The sequence below is a fragment of the Crinia signifera genome, chromosome 1, assembly GCF_055691185.1.
Source record: "Crinia signifera chromosome 1, ASM5569118v1, whole genome shotgun sequence".
NCBI lineage: Eukaryota > Metazoa > Chordata > Amphibia > Anura > Myobatrachidae > Crinia > Crinia signifera.
The window spans coordinates 73,461,797-73,487,587 of NC_139217.1; the positions used below are offsets into that span (position 1 = coordinate 73,461,797).

General features: G+C 43.8%; 1 protein-coding gene across 1 annotated transcript in view; it reads left to right on the forward strand.

Annotated features, from left to right (window-relative positions):
• Positions 1-25,791, forward strand: part of LOC146042467 (uncharacterized) — a 150,156-nt gene that overhangs the window by 77,380 nt on the left and 46,985 nt on the right. The window contains exons 10-14 of the mRNA XM_083162502.1: positions 7,500-7,640; positions 12,269-12,466; positions 15,341-15,487; positions 20,504-20,617; positions 22,302-22,385. Of these exons, the coding sequence (XP_083018628.1) occupies positions 7,500-7,640; positions 12,269-12,466; positions 15,341-15,487; positions 20,504-20,617; positions 22,302-22,385 (684 nt within the window). The remainder of the gene's footprint in view (positions 1-7,499; positions 7,641-12,268; positions 12,467-15,340; positions 15,488-20,503; positions 20,618-22,301; positions 22,386-25,791) is intronic.

Sequence of the window (25,791 nt, forward strand, 5' to 3'; positions counted from 1 at the left end):
TATCTAAAATCAGGGAAGGGAAAAAAACGAGGCAGGAATGGAAAGGGAAACGGACGGGATGATACAATACAATTGTTGTCATATATAAATTTTTTTTTTTTTTTTATATGTTTATTGAAAATTTTCCAGACATATAACATAAAATCGGTGTATAAAATAATATGTATAAAGTAATATGTCACATAGTACTGATAATACAGATATACATCATCAGGTAAGTCTTTTCCAGACATTCAAATGACACTTATTTTTCATATATCAGAACAAAAATAATGATAAAGATAAACCAGGGCGTGGTCTAATAAATTTTTCTCAGTCTTAGTATAGTCGTTGATATGGGATCAGTTATAAATGTAGCCGATTAAAAAGGGCAAATACAGGAAAGAAAAGTTCTTTTCTGTTAATTCGACCCCACCAAATATATTTTTCTTTGTAGAAATTGTTGTTAACCTCAAACTACACACCCTACTAATAGTACACTATTACTTTACCTTAGTCTCTATTCTATATATACATCTAAACATATACACGAAGACAGGAAGGGGATAGGAAAACTAAGGGGGGGGGGGGGGTTGTCATATATAAATTAACCAAAGAATTTATTTTATTTTTAGCGAACCGTGTTAGAACCAGTTCATATAATATATGGGGTCCTTTGACTATGGTCTCTTAGTCAGGGATGGGGAGAAAAAGCGGAGCGGGAATGGAAGGGAAATTGGACAGGATGATACAAAATAATACAGAATAATTAATTGATTATTATCATACATAAATTGGCCATAGCATTTATTTTATTTTAAATGAACCGTATTATAACCAGTTCATATAATATTTGGAATCCTTTGACTATAATCTCTTAGTGAAATTATGTGAATCTTCTTAATGGAAATATGGACATAGATGTATAAATACATGGACAAAATTGTTTTTATATAAAGACCCATTTAGTTTTAGAGAACAGATCGATTTAATCTTTAGTAGTATAAACAGAGAGACCCGACTCTCACCATTACCTCCCGTAATATCAGAAGCTGGGAGTCTCTTTACATATCAAATTATTCACAGACAGTACCTTGTCACTAACAAAGCATCAGTACTTATACCGTATTTTTCAAACATCAGTACTTATACCGTATTTTTCAAACATCAGTACTTATACCGTATTTTTCAAACATCAGTGAGAGTCGGGTCTCTCTGTTTATACTACTAAAGATTAAATCGATCTGTTCTCTAAAACTAAATGGGTCTTTATATAAAAACAATTTTGTCCATGTATTTATACATCTATGTCCATATTTCCATTAAGAAGATTCACATAATTTCACTAAGAGATTATAGTCAAAGGATTCCAAATATTATATGAACTGGTTATAATACGGTTCGTTTAAAATAAAATAAATGCTATGGCCAATTTATGTATGATAATAATCAATTAATTATTCTGTATTATTTTGTATCATCCTGTCCAATTTCCCTTCCATTCCCGCTCCGCTTTTTCTCCCCATCCCTGACTAAGAGACCATAGTCAAAGGACCCCATATATTATATGAACTGGTTCTAACACGGTTCGCTAAAAATAAAATAAATTCTTTGGTTAATTTATATATGACAACAATTGTATTGTATCATCCCGTCCGTTTCCCTTTCCATTCCTGCCTCGTTTTTTTCCCTTCCCTGATTTTAGATATCTAGCGCTCTCACTCACTCACTTACTCAAATTGCTACAATGTAATTTTAGTATTTTTTTACTAGTACATGTTTTTAGATGAAATGCTACAGGCGGTTATTATATTAGCCGCATGAATTGAAAGAAATTAGCCGCATATATATGCCCAATATATGAGAAGCAGGGAAGCTCTAATGACGCGCACCTGTTCAATGGTATAAATATGTGATGCGGCGTCACACAGACCACCCCACTGACGAAGTCCATTGACAAAACGCGTAGGGGCGTGGTCTGTGTGACGCATCTTTGAAGCCGCTGGTCTCAAGTCTGCTTGGAAGCCTGTGGAATTGACGCTGAGCCGCCGCTGGTGTGAACGACCGTGCCTGCTGGGTTTCCCGACTGGTATCGTGAGTTACACACCGCACCTTCTGGGCATGCAGTAATTGAGCCAGTGGATTGTGTTTTAAATCTTGTGGTATTAAGCCCACACCGGATGAATTGTTCGGTACGGGCATTTTCCTCTCCGTGGGAGAGATTCTTAACAGTGATTTTCATGTTTTAAAATAAACGGTATTACACCATGAAGCGCCCCCTCTATCTGTTATAGGTGCTGTTGTTTGTTGAAGGTCCCGTGGGAATCGGGTCGTTTGAGGGGAGCAGCACCGATAAAAACAAGCAATTCGGCTTGGTGTTGAATTTTTCAAGGACTGGTTATTCCTTGAAAGGAACGGACTCTAATTTAGTGTCAGCGCACCTGTATATTTGCATTTGGATATATATATATATATATATATGTCTAGTGTCTGTGTATCACCAAAACACTGCCATCTGTTGGGCAGCAATTTAAACTACATCTCTTTCTCTCTCTCACATTAGCTACCTTACTAGCTTTTGAAGCATTTGCTTTGAGCAGGCTTATTTGTATTTATATATTTATTATACACAATATTAAACTGGCACTCTATCCCTCTGGTAAACGAGCTGTGCCATGGTGCCTTTCCAAGAATCTAAGGGCTGGATGCTTCAATTCTAGGTATAACGGCGGCACTCACTGGTCTTTTAATGCAGAATGGAATAAGGCGCCAGACTACAACTTCAATCAACATTTCAGTTAATTATTGAAACTTGTTAGGATACAGAATAAAGAGCAAGCAGTACCTGCATATATACCCGCCAAGTGAAAAAGAACCCACTGAGTGCAGCACTGCCACCTGGGGTGAGTGATGATGTCATTACCCACGACTCGCTCCCCTGAGGTGTGTGGGATGGCAGAGATTGGTTGCTAAGCAATGGTGATAGACATAACAAAATAACCATCACCTAAAAACACACATGTCACAGGGCACATCTCGCAAATACCAATGATCAACAGGAATTAAGCATAAATAACACTGCTATTATTATACCAGCCAATTGTTATAATAATAGCTATGCCGAGAAGTGTACAGGGAAGGAGACACGGAGGAATATTTGTAAAGTACTGTACATCAACTTTAGACATCACAGCCGTATAATAACAAGAGTGTATCACTTGAGCTGCCAGAGTAAACATAGTGAATACAAAGCAAATTAAAATTGGCAAGAATGTATAACTTGAGCTTCCTGCATAACCATGGTGAGTATTCTAAAGGTTACCTCATCAAGGCCGAGTACATAGTGTACCCAAACTTAGCAACGACTTAATGTAACCAAGGATCTACCCTGTTTAGGCCAAAAATGGCTAGAGCCAGGTATGCAGGTTAAATAATCATTATGCATGTAGCTGCATCACTGTAAGTCGAAACATAATTATACTGTACATGTAGTTGCAATGGTGGAAAGTGACCGGGTAGTATAAGGCAACATGGTGTGCCAAAGAGTGACCTAGGCCCTTATTCTAGTTCACTCTTAGAGGCAAATTCCTTCTCAGATGGACAAAACCATGTGCACTGCAGGTGGGGCAGGTATAACATGTGCAGAGAGAGTTAGATTTGGGTGGGGTTTTTCTTCAAAGTGAGATCTATATTGCAGTGTAAAAATAAACCAGTCAGTATTTTCACTGCACAGAAACAAAATAACTCACCCAAATCTAATTCTATCTGCACCTATTACATCTGCCCCCCTGTAGTGCACATGGTTTTGTCCATCTGAGAAGGAATTTGCATCTAAAAGTGAACTAGAATAAGGCCCCTAATGTCTGCATCAGTCAGACAGAGAATTACTTAGAGCTATGTGGGCCAAGATGTCATCATGCATCAGCTTCTCAGACTCAAGAAAGAAATAACCAAAATGGAAAATAAGCTTCTCTTTATGCAACAATATAACTCATTGTCTAAACCAGTGGTTCCCAAACTGTGCCGTGGCAGCCTGGGGTGCCTCAAGACACTTGCAGGGGTGCCTTGGCTTGCTGGTTCAGGAACATTTCAAATAATTTTTGGTCAACATAATAGAAAAAAAAACAGTGTTTGAAACTGACAATCATAAAATATGTAGACAACCAGAAGCAAGTCTTGTTCCTCACCACATAATTGAACTTAAGGACATATAAACTCAATCTACTTAATTTAATATTATTTTTATAAATTTATCAATAAGAAACATTTGGTCTAGGGGTGCTGTGAGCATAATTCTTATACTCTAGGGTGCCGTGATTCAAACAAGTTTGGGAACCACTGGTCTAAACGGAATACAGGCTGAGTATCCCTTATCCAAATATCCGTTATCCAAATTATTTTTTATTATTTTTTTTTTTATAAAAAGCACTACTGGGGCCATTTTTAACAGCACTACTGAGGACATGTTATGTAACTGGCACTACTGTGGACATCTGTAACAGCACTACTGAGGACATGATATGTAACTGGCACTACTGGGGACATATGTAACAGCACTACTGCGGACATGATATGTAACTGGTACTACTGGGGACATCTGTAACCGCACTACTGGGGACATGATATGTAACTGGCACTAGATTTGTGCAAGAAAATATTTTTTTTGTCATATTAGGTAATGATTATTTTGTAATGTTTATCACCATTGGTTAGCAACCAATCTGCCATTCCACACACCCCAGGGGAGCGAGTCGTGGGTAATGACATCATCACTCACCCCGGGTGGCAGTGCAGCACCGATACACACACAGAATGTGGCCCCCTGTCCCCTTCCCCATTGAAATGTGATTTTGATATGTACTAGCTTAAAAAATCAGCGTTATCAGCGGTTTCAGGTTTTCACTGGAACGCTGAGCCAGAGACGTGCTGTGCAGCATCTTCACCACTCTCTGACTCCAGAGCAAGACCGCAGACTGACGGCGTCTCACCACAAGCGCCCCATTCCTTCCCCGTCTATCTGCTCATAGCAGTCCACACCATACGAGAAATGTGCACTTGCTCTCCATACCTGGAATACTGTATTGTTCGTATTTTTAAAGTGACAAACTTTCAAATGTTTCTCAGCATCTCACTTAACCATTTAGGTGGTTATACTGGGCTTAAATTCCAATTTGTCCTTTGTGTCACCCAAGCCATTGGGGATCGATGGTGTATCATTGGGAATACATTATACTCACAAGACCCATAGATAAGAGATTGCTGAGGCAACCCAATCATTCTACATAACTATCTCACATACAGTTATTCGAGTAACGCTTCCCATTAATGGTTAAAGAACCACTGTTGTCAGGGGAAGAAAACACAGCGGGGCCCCTCTGTGTGAGGATTTAAAATCCTTATTAAACTCACAGTGTCTGTGTCTTATATGTTTTGTGTGCATGTGTGTCAATACTTTGCTACTTTTTAAATATTTTCCAATAAAGGTTACATTTTATTAGAACTTCCTTTTGAGTGCACCACACCGCAACATTCTTCTCTCTCCCCAGTCTCTGCCCACTTAATTGCCAAGCACTCTTGCTCTGCAGTTGAATACTTGCAGCTAAGGTAGAGTATTGGCTTCTCCTTTCCATCTACCTTCTGGGTAATGAGTGCCCCTAATCCTGTACTAGAGGCACCGTCTGCAACACTAACTGTTTTGTAAAATCAGGAGCTTGCAAGACAGACTCGGTACAGAAATCTTGTCTTAAATCTTACCAAGAGGTTTCCACTGATCTAGACCATGTTATTTTGTCTGGAGACTGTTTTTTAAGACATCCTGATTTGGGTTGATGCCCACACCCAGCTGCCATGGGAATCCCCTCTGAAGCATGTGCGCTGACACAACCATTCTCATGTGAGCGTTTAACCATAGAATAATTTTTTTCCCAATTCGCAAATACAGACTTTTATTTGGCTCAAAAATGTGACATCAGCTGCCCACCTTGTGCAGGCTTCACCACGCCTGCATTCGCATGGGGACGTGCAGCGTTTTTCTGGGCACAAATGCAACTTACATTTGGGTTTAGAGTTAGACCAAGTAAGAACCGCTTCTACCTTACTAGGGTGAGGTTTAACCTGTCCTCTTCCCACAATGTACCCCAAATACTTGGCTTCCACCATACCAGTGGCACATTTCTCAGGGTTGGCGGTAAACCCATGTGCCCGTAAAGACTTTAAAAATACCACTATCTTTGGTAGGTGCGACACCGTCAGAGCTGAAAATAACAATGTCTTCTAAATATGCAGTTGCATATTGCCTGTTGGGCCGCAGCAACTTATTCATAGCTCTCTGGAAGGTTGCTGGAGCACCATGTACTGGAATAAGCCCTCGGTGGTAGAGAAGGCTGTGTTTGCCTTAGCAGCTTCCGTCAAATCTGCCAATAACCTTTTGTGAAATCAAGAGTGGTAAGATACTGACTCTTGGCTAAATTTTCTACCAACTCATCAACCCGGTGGCATAGGGTACGAATCAAAGCGAGAAACTTGATTCAATTAACAGAAGTAATTGCAGAATCTTAAAGCACCCGAAGGCTTAGGTACCAAGACAATGGGGTTATTCTACTCGCTGGTTGATTCCTCTATGACCCCCATCTGGTCGACAGACAATCATAAGGCTGACATGAGTTTTTCAGATTTTTTGAGTGTAAATATCGACAACTGTCAACATGGACCATCAATTAGTGTAACGCTTATCCTTCTATAGCTCACATCGGTCACCATGCTTCAGGAAAGGTGCCTTGCTAGGATGGGCCATCATGCCAACATGGATGGTGAAGTATGAAAAAGTCCAAAAAATGTTAAAAAATGTGGCAAAATTATGTTGACCTTTTGAATGTCGAAACTTTGATTGTCGACCTTTTTGACCCCGTCAAACTTCTAACCCTTTCGACCTATAGCATGTTAACCTTTTGCGGTCGACCTAATGACTGTCTCTCTAGACACATTAGATCTATCAACCGGATACAAGTATTAGGATTATAATTAAAATCCTATGGTTTTCCAGCTTCAATTTTCCTCTTGGCCATATATAATACCTGATGATACCTTTCCTTATAGTAGTTTATTCTCTACTCTTCTAATCACAAGGCATAAGGTACTTTCTGTGCTGACTTGATACTAGGGTGGCCAATCCCGGGACCGGGATCGGCAGGATTTGGCCCCAAAATTGCTGGGATTTCATTCCCGGTATTGTAGTTTCCAATCCCGGGATTTTGGGATTAGACTGTGCATGCGGAAGTAAATGTGCAGGATGGGCAGTTTGTTGGGGGGCAGGACTCTTTTTTGTTTTTTTTAGGGAGGCCAATCCGAGGAATCCCGGGATTGAGCATTTTTCAATCCCAAATCCCTGGATTGAAAAAATGCCCCGGTATTGGCATCCCTACTTAATACTGAAGGATTGATAATGTGATATTAAGCATATTATACAGGCCATGAATTATTTATAGTGATTTGTTATAGTTATTTGCTGTTTTATTGTGCAGGAAACATTACGCAATGTTCTAAGATCAATCACTTGTCCTGAAGACATTAAACTCAGTAACCAGGTGATGGCGTTTGCAGGAAGAACCAAGCTATATGTTGGAAAGGGAATCAATCCAGCAGAAGATCGACTGGCTCTTCAGGTAAGATACCTAGAGATGTATGCTCACTTACAGTAATGAATAAGTGCCTGGAGCTATGTATGGCTTGTGTTGAAGCCCCACAAGGGTGAATTGCAAGCTAAATTCACCCTCTGGGGCTTCACCACATGTTGTAATACTATACTGTAGCTCTGACACAGTGGAGCAGAGAGGTTGTGAACATTAACCACAGGCTTACTGTGCAAGGAAATTGTCAAATAATTGAATAGCACTAGGTGTAAACCCTGGAGCTGCAGCCACTTATACCCCTTTTACACCGCCGAAAAATCCGGGTCAGCGGCGGGTCAGACCCGGATCATCGGCGGTGTAAATGGGGTGTATCCGTGTCCATTTACACGGGTCCTCTACCCAGGTCCTAACCTGAGTAGATAACGGTCAGGACCCGTGTAGAGGCCGGTATAAATTGGCCAAGCACGGGATGAGGCAGGTAGTACCTGAGCAGCGGATGGGAACTTGGCTGATTTGTTGATGCACGGCCACTCTGCTGCATTGGCAGCTATATCCCTCCGAAGCCTCCTCCTCTTGTTTTCCCCTTTACCAGGGCAGCATCATAGACAAGTGCGGAGTGCGCGGTAGCCGCACAGCCCGCTGGGAATTGTAGTCTCCGGATCATATGTGCCGCTGCTATAAGAAATGGAAGGCCTGGGGAGACTACAACTCCCAGCGCCGCCTTCTTTCCACCGAGTCCTCTCCCCTCCTCGGTAGAATAGAATAGCCGGGACAGACAGAGAGAGAGGAGAGGTAGTCCGGGGGGTCAGCAGGCTTCATGTGACCTATGCTGGCCACAGGCATGACCGGAGGGGTCACTGGCTCTGTGTGTGGCGCTAGCTGCAGAGGAGAGTGGAGCCCCCCCACTACATGACCTCCCTCCATTCTACCCAGTGCAGGCAGCTGGAAGCTCATTGTCACCCACTATATATATATATATATATATATATATATATATATATATATATATATCTCCTATATATTTGGCTACATCTGTCACTCAAAGTGGGTGTCTGTGTCTATAACGCTCTGTTCCTGGACTTTCCTCTTAATGTGTGATTGCCTTCATCTGTGCTGAACACCTTTCTGAGAAATTAACCTGTTTAAAACAGGTGATGGCAATCATACATTAAGGGGAAGTCTAGAAACAGAGCATTGTGTCCCTCCTGGAGAGGGTCATGTTGGGAGGTATGTGACAGAGAACCAGCCCAGTGAGCCCACAGACAGTGCCAGACACCCACTGCCTTCCCATGTTGCCCAGCACTGCTACTCCACAGCCACCAGGTGAGCGCCCCCCTCCCGCGATTTGCGGCAAAACCTCCCCCCCCGCGCGCCCCCCCCTCCCGCGATTCGCGGCAAAAACACCCGCTCCCCCGCGACCCCCCCTACCGCGATTCGCAGCAAAAACACCCCCGCGACCCCCCCTCCCGCGATTCGCTGCAAAAAGAACCCCCCCACGACCCCTCCCGCAATTCGCGGCATAACCACCGACCCGCGACCCCCCCTCCCGCGAATCGCGGAAAACCCTCCCCCGTGACCCCCCCCCCCCCCGATTCGCGGAAAAAACACCCCCCCGCGACCTCCCTCCCGCGATTAGCGGCAAAAAGAACCCCCCCGCGACCCCCCCTTGCACGATTGGCGGCACCCCCCCTGCGACCCCCCTCCCGCGATTCACGGCACCCTCCCCCCCCCCCCCGCAATTCGCAGCAGCCCCAGGATTAAATGGCACATGCAAAACACTGACATGGCTATGGTCGACAATGAAAAAGGTTGACATGAGTTTTTGAAGATTTATTTTTAATTTTTTTAATTTTTTCATATTCATTGTCATGTGTCGACATGGACACCAATGAAGTGGCACACTTATGTCAACATTTACATGTGTTGACCTTTCTGTGTTGATTTTTTCTTGTGGCGATTCGCGTCACACCCCCCGCAACCCCCCCTCCCGCGATTCGCGGCACCCCCCGTGACCCCCCACCTCCGGCAATTCGCGGCAACCCCCCACCGGAACCCCTGTGAACCCCGCCCTCCCGCGATTCGCGGCACCCACCCCCGCGACCCCCCCTCCCGCAATTCGCGGCACCCCCCCGTGATTCGCGGCAGCTCCAGAATTAAATTGCACATGGAAAACACTGACATGGCTATGGTCGACAATGAAAAAGGTTGACCTGAGTTTTTGAAGTTTTTTTTTTCATTTTTTGAATATTTTCATATTCATTCTCATGTGTCGACATGGACACCAATGAAGTGCCACACTTATGTCAACATTTACATGTGTTGACCTTTCTGTGTTGATTTTTTCTTTTAGCGATTTGCGTCACCCCCCCCACCCGCACAACCCCCACTCCCGCGATTCACGGCACACACACCTCCCCCGCGATTCTCGGCACCCCACCCCGTGACCCCCCCTCCCGTGATTCACGGCACACCCCCGCGACCCCCCCCCTCCCATGATTCGCCGCAACCCCCGCCCCGTAACCCCCCCTCCCGCGATTCGCGGCACCCACCCACGCGACCCCCCCTCCCGCAATTCGCGGCACCCCCCCCCCCGCGATTCGCGGCAGCTCCAGAATTAAATTGCACATGGAAAACACTTTTTTGAAGTTTTTTTTTTCATTTTTTTAATGTTTTCATATTCATTCTCATGTGTCGACATGGACACCAATGAAGTGCCACACTTATGTCAACATTTACATGTGTTGACCTTTCTGTGTTGATTTTTTCTTGTGGCGATTCGCGTCCCCCCCCACCCCCCCGCAACCCCCACTCCCGCGATTCACGGCACACACACACCCCCCCGCGATTCTCGGCACCCCACCCGCGACCCCCCCTACCATGATTCGCTGCAACCCCCGCCCCCGTAACCCCCCTCCCGCGATTTGCGGCAACCCACCCCGCGACCCCCCTCCCGCGATTCTCTGCAATCCCTCCCCTCCCGCGATTCGCAGCATCCACCCCCCCACAACCCCCCCTCCTGCAATTCGCGGCACCCCCCGCGACCCCCCCTCCTGCAATTCGCGGCACCCTCCGCGACCCCCCCTCCCGCGATTCGCGGACACCTAAGTTGCAATACAGGGCATCTTTCATACAATTCTAACCATATTTCTCATATACAAACGTTCACAAATTAAGGGGGCGTAGCCCCTTACGACGGTGTGAAGAGCGCCCGTAGGGCGCGATGAATCACCTAGTATATATATATATATGTATGCCTGTCACACACTCTCCTGCTGGGGGGCTTGGGGTATTTATAGTCTGGGGGTTATACTGTACTATCCTGCCTGTAGGTTGTCCTGACCTGTCTTGGGGCATTATACTCTAGAGGTAATACTGCCTGGGACTTGGTTATTATACTCTGAGGGTAAAACTGTACTGTCTGGGGGTTTGAGATACTTGAAAAAGGGGTTGTAGCCCCAAAATGAGCTGTTGATGGCCATTTTTAATGACATCCAGAAGAAATAGCAGGGCTGACCCAGGTTCAGTGTAAATGGTGCAGACCCTGGTCTGATCCAGGTCGAAGTGCTGTGTAAATGGGGTATAAAGCAGGGTCAGATCCTGGAAATTCCAGTGTTCAAAGACCAGGGTCCGACCAGGGTTTTTGGTGTAAAAGGGGTACATGTAAGAGAACCAAAAATAAACAATAGTTAATACTGAGCGCTTGCCATGTGATGCTCTCTTAGAGCTGCTGCTTATGATGGAAGGGTCAATCCCTTACTATTTGGAACCAAGTAAAAAAAGAAAAGAGACAAAGCAGTGCTTAAATAATGGGGCGTAAAAAGTCAATAATAATAATTATAAGAACTATTTTTAATATCCTAGTAAAAGCAATTTCATATAATAAAAATAAGAACCATGTGCAATCATTTATTAGACCCATTCGGAAAAGATTTAACCTGCACTGTACCAAAGCAGCAATCCCAATTCGGTGGAGTCCACAAGGCAATAGATGTCCTGGGTGTCGCTGAAGGGAAAGGTTCTAATGGTGGATGTTAAGGGACCAAACACCTCACAAGTTGTACGACTATATCTCCAGATGAAATAGGCCAAAGACATCCAGACGGTGGGACCAGGTGGTCAGATGAATAAGCAGGTGGGGATCCAAAGTGAATGGCACAGGTCCAGGTTTGCTCCAACGCGTTTTGCTGAGTTCTATTGCCTTATGGACTCCACCGATTTGAGACTACTGCTTTGGTACAGTGCAGGTTAAAACTTCCAACTGGGTCCAATAATTGATTGCACATGGTTCTGATTTTTATTATATGAAATTGCTTTTAGTAAGATATAAAAAATAGATATTATTATTATTGATTCACTTGTTATGCCCCATTGTTTGAGTGCTGCTTTCTTCTCAAAGCCACAGCTGCAACGCTGAACATGTAGTGTGTGTGTATGTGGGTGGGTGGGTATGTGTGGGGGATCAATAGGCACATTTAAATATAGAAGTTACTTGTATGTGTTTTGGATGAATCATATGTTAGAGCATGCTGTATGTGATTCATATGAATGCGGTAGCAGGCGGAGAGGGACAGCGGATGTTAGTGCATCCCACCCATAATGTCAGCTACCAACCTAACTAATCAAACCTCTAAAATGCTCTGTCAATATATTTTATTACATAGAAACTCCTGACTGAATATATGTCATTAATCGGAGAAGATGCAAATACCATGATGAGACAAAAAGTAGCTGCACTGAAACGTATTGTAGTCTACGCGCCTAGCCGACTGTTGTATGGTGGAATAGAAATTTTGGATATGCCGGGAATAAATGACAGTGATCCGTTGGCGATGAGCTTTATACAGGATGCACTGGACACAGTAAGTTCTGTTTGTTTACTCTCATTTATTATAACATGAGAACAGAGATAGTGAAAGGATATTGGTCAATACAAAATTGTCAACATGATGAATGTCAATAAAATATCCTACACCCACCATAAACACCATTATATTGTTAGATGATGTTTCAAGATCCTGACCAGAACCCTTCCACTAAAGGTCCATACACACTGAGCGTTTTTCACCCGTTTCCACCATTTTCTCTGGGGTGGACGGCTTTCCATAGCAAGACGCTATGGAAAGCCTCCCACTCTGTTTCTCATCTGATGGTAATACCAGCAGATGTGCAGCCGGGCCAGAGATGACGCAGGAGCACGCATCAGCGCTCAATGCTTACCCGTAAACACTGGGCGGCTTTCAAGCTAAAAGTCACACAGTGTCAGTAGCGCACGCAGGGGGGGTTTCTGAGTACCCAGAAACCCCCCAGGAGTTTAAGGGCCTTAGGCTGAAAGCTGAGGGTCCCCTCTTTCCACGGGTACAAGAATTTTAAAAATCGGCCCTTGGGAACCGGAGATATCTGACTTCACTTAGAGTTTTACTGAGGATATATTCCAAAAGCTGGGACTCTCCTCCTTTGATGGACACTGGTAGCTTGTCTCTACTGTTCCCAGAACCAGAGATATCAGCCTTCCAGCAGCTGGTTACTGCTCCAGCTCCACACACCTGGTATGTAGTTTTATATACTCGTTGGCAGATTGCTCTGTCTCCTGAACTCTGATCCCCTAGTCCCCAGTACCATTTAGTAGGTGGGATTCTCTAGTTTTTAATTCCATTAAAATCTAAGAAATCTAATTCTGGGCACTGGAGATATCTGCAGTCAAGCAAGCTGTCCTCCCACCAGAAAATTATGAATATTAAGCCCACTCCACTATACACCCCTCCTCTGCGTATTAAACATCCTCTACCACCCTGGAAGTTATGTATCAGGGCCCCTTCATTCAGCCCAATGCCCCCTTCTCCCACCCCATCTAACACCATCTGTGCAGTAAAGGGGTAATTAGTGGAAATTACTGATCCAGGCCCTACATGCTGAGCAGTTGATATAATACCCCCTACCACCCACGGGACATCAAAGCTTCCCCCACCCATACCGCTGGAGGATCGGTAGGGGCCCCAATACATTGCTATGCCCAGGTGTCTACACTGCTGTTGACGCCCCTGTATGTATGTGAGATATATATATATATATATATATATATATATAAATTATTATTATTTATATACATTTGGTCTTTCTATAATACTAACTGACCCGGCATATACTGGGTCACCTAAGTGTCCATCTCCGTGCTTTGCTCCGCCCCTCTGGAAACCCCCTTCTGAAAATCCTGCGTTTGCCTCTGAGTGTGTATGGGCCTTTACAGATACTTTTGGGATTGAGATCAGGGTCAGATTAAAGGGGGGCACAGGGGGTCATTGCCCCTGGGCCCCCCTGTGATTGGCATGTATTTAAGAAAAAAATTAAGCTAAAGGTTTTGTGCATGGGAGGGGGGTAGTGCTGCAGCTTCACCTATCTGCCAATGTGACAATTATTAATGGTGCTGAGCATCGGGAGCCAAGGCACACTGACTGCACAAGTGTGCAGTGCATTACTGGGAGTTGACTAAGTCCCATGAGACTAGGAGGTCAGAGGCTGAGAGACTTGTGCTGAGCTCTGATTGGTGGAGTACACCACATGCTTCTTAGGCCCATGGAGAGGACAGCAGCAGCGGCCTCATCATGGGAGGGTTGTTATCAGAGGCTTTTCATGTGGTGTATATGTGCGTATGTATATATATATATATATATGCAGGGGTACCCCCCTTCCCAGAGATGGGGAGGCGGAATGAGGCGGCACTCACAGGACTTGAGATGAAAAATGCTGGTAGGTTTATTAAAGGTGCATTTGCACTGTACCCTTACTGTACCCTTACTTGTCCGTCCTGAGGAAGAGGCGAATGCCTTGAAACGTTGATTTTATGGACAATCTATAATGCACCTTTAATAAACCTACCAGCGTTTTTCACCTCAAGTGAGTGCCGCCTCATTCCGCCTCCCCATCTCTGGGAAGGGGGTACCCCTGCATATACTTCATTTCCAGGAGGGCAACCAGGCAGTTAACCTTTATCTTCAGAGTGCCGGGTAATACAGACTATATATATATATATATATATATATATATATATATATATATATATATATATATATATATATTATCCTATATTATCCTCCCGTGCAATTTGTCTGCAGTAATGACAAGTAGGAGGGTGCCCCTCTGTCTAAAGTGCCCCAGGCCCCCCAAAGGCTTAATCCAGCACTCAGTGTCATACAAAGAGAATGAAGACTAATCATCATTGCTGCCTGTGCAGCTGACTGACAATGCAATCATAACAGTGGAAAACCATGTCATACCGTATTATGTATGTCACAGATCAATGCATTATATGTAAGACATGATTTTTCCACATTTAAGGAAATGTAATAGCATCATTTCTACCTATATTGTAAATGAGAGACTGTTCTATTTCCCCAGCCTCTGAGAGTGCAGCCACCCTCACATAGCAATGCCTTTTCTTACTGTCACCTAGCTGGGTTTTGGGATGAGGTTTTGGTCCTGCTGCACTTCACTTGTTGGTAAGTTGTTCCAAACTAGTACCCTGGCATTTTAGTGCTGGTACTACCTGTTGTCATCACATTGGATTTCCTGGATTTAGACGTGCCCACAGTACAAAGGCCGCATAAGCAAGTGCTCTTAGATTTTATGAAAGCTTGAACTTGATAAACTTTTTAAAAATATATTTTTATATCTTTTTTTGTATAAACAAACAGAATGGACTTGAATGTACCCTGATTTGTGCCCACCATCTACTGTAGGTCGATGTTGTCTTCGTCCTGTCAGAGTTTGGATTCAAGTTAGCCGGACAAGAACTTAAAGACACCCTGAAAAACAGCCAATTCATTAAAAATTGGATAAAGAAACCTCAAGAGTACAAACTGATGTTTCTTGCCTATTCTGAAAAGGTGTGACATGTTTTTAGGCAGATTTTAATTTCAAACAATAGGTAATAAGTTAACATTGGTTGTAAACTCCAATTTTCAGTGAAGCTATATATTCCATATGAATCTACTACAGTTACTGGATGATAGAAGGTTATAATCATTGAACAGAACATATATATATATATATATATATATATATATATATATATATGTGTATTGTAGCCATTTACAGCGATAGTGTTAGGACCTGCAGAAAAGTGGGGTCCCTTGAAGAGGGCTGCAGGCTTAAATGCATTGATCAATTCATGAACCAAATCTCCACTATTTATTATCAGTTAATTTAGTTTGTGCAGAGCCCCTACAATGTCTGTTTAAACAATGTGGTCACAAGCCATAGGGCACCCCAAAACTATGAAAGGTGAGTGCCGATGTTAAGTGTGAATATATATATATATACTATAGTAGAGACTTGTAGTTTCACAACAGCTGGAGGACCATACTTTGGACATGTCTGCCTTATGGGAAAATTGATCTGATCAACTGACACAATCCAGTGTGCTTCAATACTGTTTACGATCTTCAACACTAAAAACAGATATAAGGAACCCCTGAAGAAGTATGTTCAAGATGAAACGCCTAGGGTATCAAATCCAGCATCTACAGGGTGGATCAGTCTATCGAAGAATTCTCCCAGGAAAGGGTATCTCTTTGCTTGGGGACAAATATTTGGTTTTAATACAATGTATTGTATTTGACTATTGAATTGTATCCCAAATGAATTGTGACACATATTGTTAGTGACTGAATTTTACTAACATCCCCCCCCCCCCTGTCACTACAAGGCCTCTTAGGGGAGGGGAAGAAAAGACTAAGGGAAGTGAGTGACAAATAGGGTGTCAGGGAAAGAGAGAAAAAAAGTGGGGCAAGAAAAAGCGGGGAAGAGGGGTGGTCAGGGAGAAAAAGAAGGCTTCATGGAAAAAAAGGGAAGGAAAGAAAGAGGAGAGAGACAGAGAAAGGGGGTGTCAGAGAGAGAGTGGAGGGAACAAGAGAGCTGGGCTTGCGGGAATGAGAGAGAGAGAATGTCAGGGAGGGAAAGAGAGGAGAAAGACAGAATAAGAGTTTCATGAAGAGGAAGAGAGAAAATATGTTAGGGAATGAGAGAGAAGATGTCAGAAAGGGAGAGAGAGGATCAGAGAGAAAGACTTAGACCATCTAGTAGAGAGAGGAAGAGACTGTCCAAGGGAAAGTGTGTCAGTGAGAGAGGAGGAGAGAGAGACGATTTCAGGAGGATAGAGTGGGAGGAAGAGAGTGTCAGAGATACAGAGAATAGTCAGGTTGGGAGTGTATGGGGGGCTTAGACTGGCAAATGGATGGGGGGGCTGGGGGAAGACTGACAGAACATCATACCGGAGCATAGACGGATGGACAGGGGCAAAGAAATGTAGGAAAAGAACAACATTTGTGGGCACAGACTGACAAGGGGCTGGGGAGGGGGTAAAGACTGACATATATAAAGATGGAATATATGGAAAGATGGATGGGTGGTGGGCATAGACAGATGGACTAACGGGGGCATAGGTGACAGGGACAGAGCACCACACTGGCGCACAAACTGACAAGACAGATGAGGGGGATAGACTCATGGACAGAGCAGCATATGGGGGTACAGAATGACAGGTTGGCAGCATAGTCAGAAGGAAAGGGGGATGGAAAGATGAACAAGCACAGCACCATTTGAGGGGGCAGAATGAAAGATGCATTGGATCTGCCAACAACAGTCTACACCTTCCTCTCCTTGAAGGTGTGGCTCGGGGCAGCGGCAGCTCCTCCTCTATCCAGGGAGCGGTTCCTCTTCCCGATTTCCCCCACCACCTCGGAGAAGCTCTGGGCAGCAGCAGGGGGTTCTTTCTCCCTCCTCCTCCGAGCAACATAAGCGGCAGCAGCGGCACATCTCTCCTTTTCACCGCCCGACTGAAATGGAGTGGCTTTAGTAGTTTTTCTGGAAAGGTTTTGATAGATAATCTATCTGCGCTAATATGATTTATGGGTCGCCTATTCAGAGCAAAGGAATATCTCCCCTAAATCCCCAGTATAAACACAGAAAAAAGTAAATTTACTCAAAACTTGGCGCCCCTTTCATGGACAATAGAATATGACAATAGATGAATATTCGGGAATTATGTTATACTCTCCTTTTTCGTGTATCCTCTCCACTGTTCCACTTTTCATAAACTTTTCTCTCTCTCAAAAAGTAGTCCTCGATATATATATATGTGGAATAAAAGACATACAACATCCAATGTGTAAAGAACGTTTTTGTTAAACTGTTTTGATTATTAAAATTGCTTCACGTAGGCGTACATCAACTCACTGGTAGTAAGTTGAAACACACATATCTAGGTTTCTTTAAATGGGATATCGTACCCCTATTCATGATCAAACATAGTTTTCCATGCACATAATGGTTTCTTTCAAATCCTTTCTCATAAAAAATCGATTTATTGCAATGAACAATCAGATAAAATACAATCCAAAAAATGTATACACTTTAGACAATAAAACAGCTGCTGAGCACTAGTCCAGACACTTGTGTCTGGACTAGTGCTCAGCAGCTGTTTTATTGTTCATCCCTGTACACCAGACCATAAGGGAAGAAAGTAAGTGGGAAAGTGACAGTCCACACGTTTTTCAGGTCCGGATCTCTGGGAAATCTGTGTGTAGACTGCATTATATCACTGCCTTCACCCTGAGGTCTGTCAAAAGTATATACATTTTTTGGATTGTATTTTATCTGATTGTTCATTGCAATAAATCGATTTTTTATGAGAAAGGATTTGAAAGAAACCATTATGTGCGTGGAAAACTACGTTTGATCGTGAGTAGGGGTACGATATCCCATTTAAAGAAACCTAGATACAGTATGTGTGTTTCAACTTACTACCAGTGAGTTGATGTACGCCTACGTGATGCAATTTGCAATGTGATGAAATAATCACAACAGTTTAACAAAAACGTTCTTTACACATTGGATGTTGTATGTCTTTTATTCCACATATATATATCGAGGACTACTTTTTGAGAGAGAGAAAAGTTTTTGAAAAGTGGAACAGTGGAGAGGATACATGAAAAAGGAGAGTATAACATAATTCCCGAATATTCATCTATTGTCATATTCTATTGTCCATGAAAGGGGTGCCAAGTTTTGAGTAAATTTACTTTTTTCTGGCTTTAGTAGTTGCCCATCCTCTCTCCCCCCCCCCCCCCCCTCCACAGAGCAGCAGCTAGGGAGGTCTCCGCACCGACCACACAGAGTGTCCCCGGGGAAGTATTGGGCCCTCACCTCCCTATAACCACGGCGCACGGAACACCTCCATGCAGCAGCATCTGGTTCTCTCCCCCCCAGGGCTGTCTTAACAGCAGTGTGGGCCCCTGGGCAAAGCAATGCACTGGGGCCCTTATCCATTCTCCCCTCCTAGGTGTGGGGGGTGCTATCAGCAGCAGCTTTGATGCCCCATGGGTGGCAGGCGGTGCTCTATCTTCCATTCAACATGTAGGACCAGGGGAGGGTTGAATAGTGAAGTGGGCTTAATATTCGAGATCAGGAGCCAGAGCAATCCATTGACAAAAATATAAAACTGTACACCAGACGTTTGGAGCTGGAGCAGGGACCGGCTTCTGGTAGGCTGATATCTCTGGTTCTGGGCATAATAGAGACAAGCCGCTAGTGTCGACAGAAAGGGGAGAGCCCCAGCTTTTGGAAAATACTCTCAGAAAACTGTAAGTCAGAGAGAACCTGAGAGATTTTACTTGGAATTGCAATTAACAGGTTGTATGTGGACTGCTGCTTTGAAGTTGGATATCTCCAGTTCCCCAGGGCCAATATTCAAAATTCTGGTATCCCTGGAAAAAGGGGATCTTCAGCTATCAGGATAGGGCCCTTATACACCTGGAGCCCCTGGGCAAGTGCCCATAAAGCCCATATAAAAAGACGGCCCTGCTCCCCCCCCCCCCACACGTGTCATCATCACTGAGTGCCTCCGGCTCTGTCCGTACAGAGGCAGCGCCAGCGGCTCCTCATTCCCTCTCCCACCCTCGCTCCAGCATCGCCTTCCATGCAGCGGCCCTGCATCAATACCATCATCACAGTAACGCTGGCCCCATCACAATTCTAAACGGTGCAGGGGATGCCTGCTGGGCCCTTGGCCCCCCCCCCAAGTCCCGGGCCCCATAGCAGTTGCACCCCATGCACCCTCCATAGTTACGCCACTGTCACCAACTGCTGGGGTGCTTATGCAGATCCCATCCAGTGGTTCAGATGGATGAATATTTAAACACAGGGCATGCACCAGACCAAGGAGTTTGAGCAACCAAATTATTTTTTTTAAATGACATAGTGCAGTCAATTCAGCCAAAATGTTGGTCCTTTAATGGACCGTAATCATGGCATGCCTCCTGGTAGCTATTAAAAGGAGTGGGTAAGATATTGAAATATAGTTGAAGATGCTTATTATTGCTTATTGGTATACAATAGACAGGCTTTGTAGTCCTTGCTTTGTGCACTGGGGTACAGTCATGATGGAAAAGGAAAAACCTTTCCCCAAACTGTTGCCATAAAGTTGGAAGTATAGCATGGGGCAGTACGGATGGTGTAATAGTTAGCATTCCTGCTTCACAGCAATGAGGTCATGAGTTCCATTCCCACCATGGCCCTAACTGTGCAGAGTTTGTATATTCTCCCCGTACTTGCATGGGTTTCCTCCGGGTGCTCTGGATTCCTCACACAATCCAGAAATATACTGGTAGGTCAATTGGCTTGGACTCCGAACAATATTAACCCTAGAATGTGTGCGTGTACATGTGGTAGGGAATAAAGATTATAAGTTCCACTAGGGCAGGGACTGATGTGAGTGTTCAAATATTCTCTGTAAAGCGCTGCGGAATATGTGTGCGCTATATAAGAAACTGTTTATAAAGAAATAATAGCATAGAGTGTAACTAATAACTGCAATAAGACTGACATAATGTTTTTGTTGTTAGGATCAAACATACCAATGTGGAAGAAATGATAAAGAAAAGCTGGGGAAATTTAAAATTCAAGAGAACCAAAAAAGAGAAAAGGAGTTTCAAGAACTTGCAAAACTAATTCATCCGGTGAGAACAATGGGAGAAAAAATATGATATATTTGATAAATTGAGTATAATTTCTAGTTAGATGAAGCCATGGAGGCTGGTTTCTGGCTGCATCTAAGTACTGTAAACAGTGCCGTGATTTTAATGTGCCACTGGAGATCTCCTTCAATGAAACACATTTGACATCAGCAACTCCGGTAGCATCCTGAGAACCTGACAGATGGCTCTCCAGGTGGCATCACGGCATTCTACAGTAGGATCTCTGTAAGCCAAACACAGGCCCCACTGGGGCCATTAGCTGGAGGGCAAGCACAGCAAAACAAAAATAGTGTCTAGTCGAGATAATCATCTCAAGACCAAATTCATGTTATAGAACTGGGAATTACCTACCAGCGCACAGCATATGTATTAAAAAGCTCACTGCAGAAATTTTTGGTGAAATACAACATGCTAAATCGTCCTATCCTTTTAAACTAAGCAACAAATAAAAGTTATGTTTTAATTCAATCTACATGGTACATATTTTCAAGAGTGCCTCACAAAAAGAGTCTTCTTTTTCGCCTTTGTTTTCTTATGTTCGCACTTGGACTCAGGGGAGTACCACCAACTTAAAAAATCACCTTCCCATATTTGGGCTCTAGACCACATAACCCAGTGCGGAGTCCAAAAACCAGACCCCCATATCCTAATTCATGTCTGTAAGGAATTGCACAGCCACAAGGAAGCAGCTGTGCAGTTCTGTGTAATTAAAATGGAAATGCAGCAGAAGGAGCCTGTAGCAGCATGGTGTAGAGCAGTGGTTCTCAACCTAGATCCTCAGGGACCGCTGATGGTGCACGTTTTCCAGGTCACCTCAGAGGTGCACAAGTGCACTAATTACTCACTGGCACATTTTAAAAGATCACAGGTGGAGCTAATTATTTCACCTGTGATTTTGTGAGGAGACCTGCAAAACGTGCCCTGTTGGGGGTCCCTGAGGACCGAGGTTGAGAGCCACTGGTGTAGAGTACTGCCTGCACTCCCCAAAACACTGCAACAAGTCAGTCATGCTGCATCTGATAGGTCTGCAAGTGATACTGCAGACCCATCCTGCACATAAGAAGAACAGGCCCCCAACATCCAGGGCGGGATTCTCTAATATCCACGCACCCTGTCTGCCGCACATCTCCAGCTACCGCTGACATAATTATCGCATATGCTCTAACATATGCGATAATTATTGCAAAGGACTGCTCTTGCGTTAAGAGCTGTCTATTGCGGTGAGCCAGCGATGCGCAGCGGGTCCCGGCGACTCCCCCCTCCCTCCCTTACCCGGCTTATGTGCTGTTGCTGCGGGCGGGCAGGCTTTCCTCCTCCTCCCTGCACCCGGAACAGTGCAGGGAGGAGGAGTAGGTCACAGATCCGGGCAGCACAACGCTGTGCTGCCAGGAAACAGGTGATGGGAGTCCATTCGGGGCGGCGGTGGGTTGCGGTAGACGACCATAGCCTCCTCGTCGCGGTAACCTGGTGGGCGGGTCTTTAGAGCATCCCATAATGTGGTAAAAACCCCATTATCGCATTTTTAGTTTAGAGAATCCCACCCCCAGTGCTTGGGGCACAAGCCCTGACACCCCAGCCACCAGTATTTTGTCCTCTTTTTTATTGACTTTTATTTGTATTTAAACATTACTTAGAGGTCTGCAAACTCATCTATTTAATTTTCCAGATTCCACTATCAAAAGTGATGAAAGACAATACATTCTCCTCCTATGTGTTTCCTGTGCTTCACACTTCACTTCATGCACTAGAGGTAAGTCCTTTTAGCATTTATGCAGATATTTATTAAGCCTTGGAGAGTGATAAAGTGGAGACAGATAAACTACCAACCAATCAGCTCATTACTGCCGTTTTTTTAACACAGCTAGTAACATGGCAGTTAGGAACTGATTGCCCGGTATATTATTTATTGCCACTCCACATTCCTCTGCTTATATCACAGGCTTACTAATAACTTTATAATACTGCCACCACCAGGTTTGTTTAATGAGCCGAACGAACAGATACACCTTGGTGGCCCCTACTGTATCTCAAATGTTAATCAAATTGAAATCAATCAGAATCTTCTTTATTTGTTTATTTAGTGACAGTTTCTTATAAAGCGCAGCAAATTCCATTGATCTATACAACTGGAAACAATAGTGATAAAACAAACTGGGTAGTTACAGACAGTCATAGAGGAAGGAGGGCCCTGCTCAAAAGCTTACAATCCATAGGGAAATAGGCATTGATACAAAAGGATAGGTGTTATCTATTGCATAATGGTCCACCAGATCGGATATGTGGACTGTACAGTGGGGATCCAAATGGATAGAAGAGGAAAAGCTTTCCTGAAGTGGTGAGTTTCCAGGGAACACTTGAAGATTTGGAGACTAAAGGAGAGTCATGTTGTGCGTGGGAGAGCATTCCACAGATTGAGTGCAGCCCAAAGAAATTCCAATTGTGCATGGTAGAAAACAATGAGATACATAGATTTTGTGAGCAGTGAAGAGATTGGTCGGGAGATATTTTGAGATAAGTGAAGAGATGTAGGGGGGAATTTAATAGAATCAAAGATTCAGAAAGTGAGATTTGGTCTGAAATCGCCACTTTTTTAAAGCAGCAATCATTCACACTGCAAAACCAGTTTGATTTTTGCAGTGTGAATGATTGCCGCTTTAAAAAAGTGGAGATTTCTTACCAAATCTCACACTTTCTGAATCTCTCATCCCATAAAATTTCACACGTACTTTTGGTGTAGTTTGGTTTATATCCTTGTGTTTAAGTAAAAATATTTTATATTGAATACGGTAGAACACAGGTAACCAATGGGGGGGACTAATAAAGTGTATCCGCAGATGATGAACATCTAGTAAGGAAGATTAGCCGCTGCATTTATGATATATTGTAGTGATGAGTGTCTATTTGGTCAGACCAGTAAGTAGTGCAGGAGATAATAAAAGCATGGATTAGAGTTTTTGCAGTGCCTCGTATAAGGTATGGTCATATTTAGGATATCTTTTTAAGATGCATGTAATTGAGACAGATTAAATATGGGGAACAAAGGACAGTTCAGAGTCAAGCATGACAGCTAGACAGCAAGCTTGTGGGGTATTATTGATTGTCATGTTCTTAACAGTGATAGAGATATCAGGTTTGTAACTACTAATGCAACCAAGATCTCTGTATTATCTGATTAATATGTAGTTATTTTCTCACTCAGTGTGCAATTGGGATACAAAATGTTTTTTTTTTCCTAGACAGAATTACCCCTCCCTTTTGGCACCTGAATGACACACCTCTGATTGAGCAGCTTACCAACAAAAGTGTTGTAACTACTAATGGTCAGCAGAAATATAATTAATTCTGTTTTTGACATATTCAGTTTGAGGTGGTGAGCTGACATCCAATACGAAACAGCAGAAAGGGATTTAGAGACTGAGACCAATACAAATGTTGTCTGGGGCATATAGGTAGATTCCAGTAATATCTGCATACAGATAATACTGAAATCTAAAAAAGCTGATTAGTTTGCCAAGAGATGTGGTATAGATTGAGAAAGTAGAGGACTTAATGCTCCCATAAACACTGCGATTGTGGGCCGATTCCACGCGATTTTGGCACTTGGGCCGATAAATCATGTGAAATCGGCACTTGGGCCGATAAATCGCATGCGTGTGACATTTGATCCGATGCGTGGTCCCATGGGCATCGGACCAGATCAGGAGGTGAGTATGCCAGCATCGCTTACATTTTGTTATATAGATTCAAATAAGAAATTTTGTATTATAAAAGATTATATTTCCTATGTAAGTTGAACATTGCAGATCACGATGAATGAAAATGTTTGCTTGGCAATTTTCACACCTTTTGACAAATTCACTTGGCACCCAAAGCCATAATGGACCTTATTCTGGTTGACTCTCAAGGCCATGAATTTTGCAGCATTTGCGAGTACCCCAGACGCCGCCCCCCCCCCCCCCCCCCTCCCTCACATGCTGCGATCCCCCGCACAGCTGCAAATGGATGATTTGCATAATCATCCATTTGCAGCCTTGGGGGAGAAATCATTTGATGTCGGGTGACAAATGACCTTCCACTAATGGCTCCGTATATATGTGTGGAAAGGAGTGCAATCTATAACGAGCTACAAGAAAACAGCCAAACCCACCAATATGTACCAAGACCTAGCTGATAAGCTGAACAACTTCTATTGCAGGTTTGAAAAGGTAGTCCTCTGTGAATCAAACATACCCTCTATGCTGCCCCAAATGTTGACTGCCAACTCCAGTCACTTCAGGACACCCAAGAAGAGGTGGAGGAGATGTTCAAGTGGGCCAAACCAAGGAAGTCACCAGTTCCTGACAGGGTGTCACAATCTGCCCTGACAGTATACGCGGGTCATTTTCACCAGGCTCTTCAACAAATCACTGGAGCTACACAAGGTTCCCTCCTGCCTCAAAAGCTCCACTATTGTTCCGGTCCCTAAGAAATCCACTACTACAGATCTTAAACACTACCGGCCGATAGCTCTGACGTCTGTGATCATGAAAATGTTCGAGCGCCTGGTACTGAACCACCTGAAAGCTGTGACTGGCCACCAGCTAGACCCCCTCCAGTTCGCCTACCGATTGAATCGATGCATTGAGAATGCAGTCAACCTAGACCTGCACTACATTCTGCAGCACTTGAATATGCCTTGTACCTATGCAAGGGTCCTTTTTGTCGACTTCAGCTCGCCTTCAATTCAATCATCCCCAACATCCTCCACCCTAAAGTACTTCACCTAGGAGTCCCTGAAACTACCTGGTCATGTATTGTGGACTTCCTGACTGTAAAAACAAATTGTGAAAGCGGGGAAATTCACCTCCCAAGTGCAGTCTATCAGCACAGGAACACCCCAGGGCTGTGTACTCTTATCCTTGCTCTTCTCCCTGTACACCAACTGCAGCTCAGAGGCGAATTCAGTAAATATAATCAAATTTGACGATAACACTACCATTATTGGCCTCATCAAGAACAGGGACAAATTGGCCTACAGACAAGAAGTGGACTGATGGTGCAGCAGCAACCATCTAGAGCTCAACCACTGAGATGGTACTGGACTTTAGGAAGAATTCTGTTGGTGTTCCTTCACTAAAAATTAATGACAGTGTGGTGTCACTAGTGGATTCCTTCAA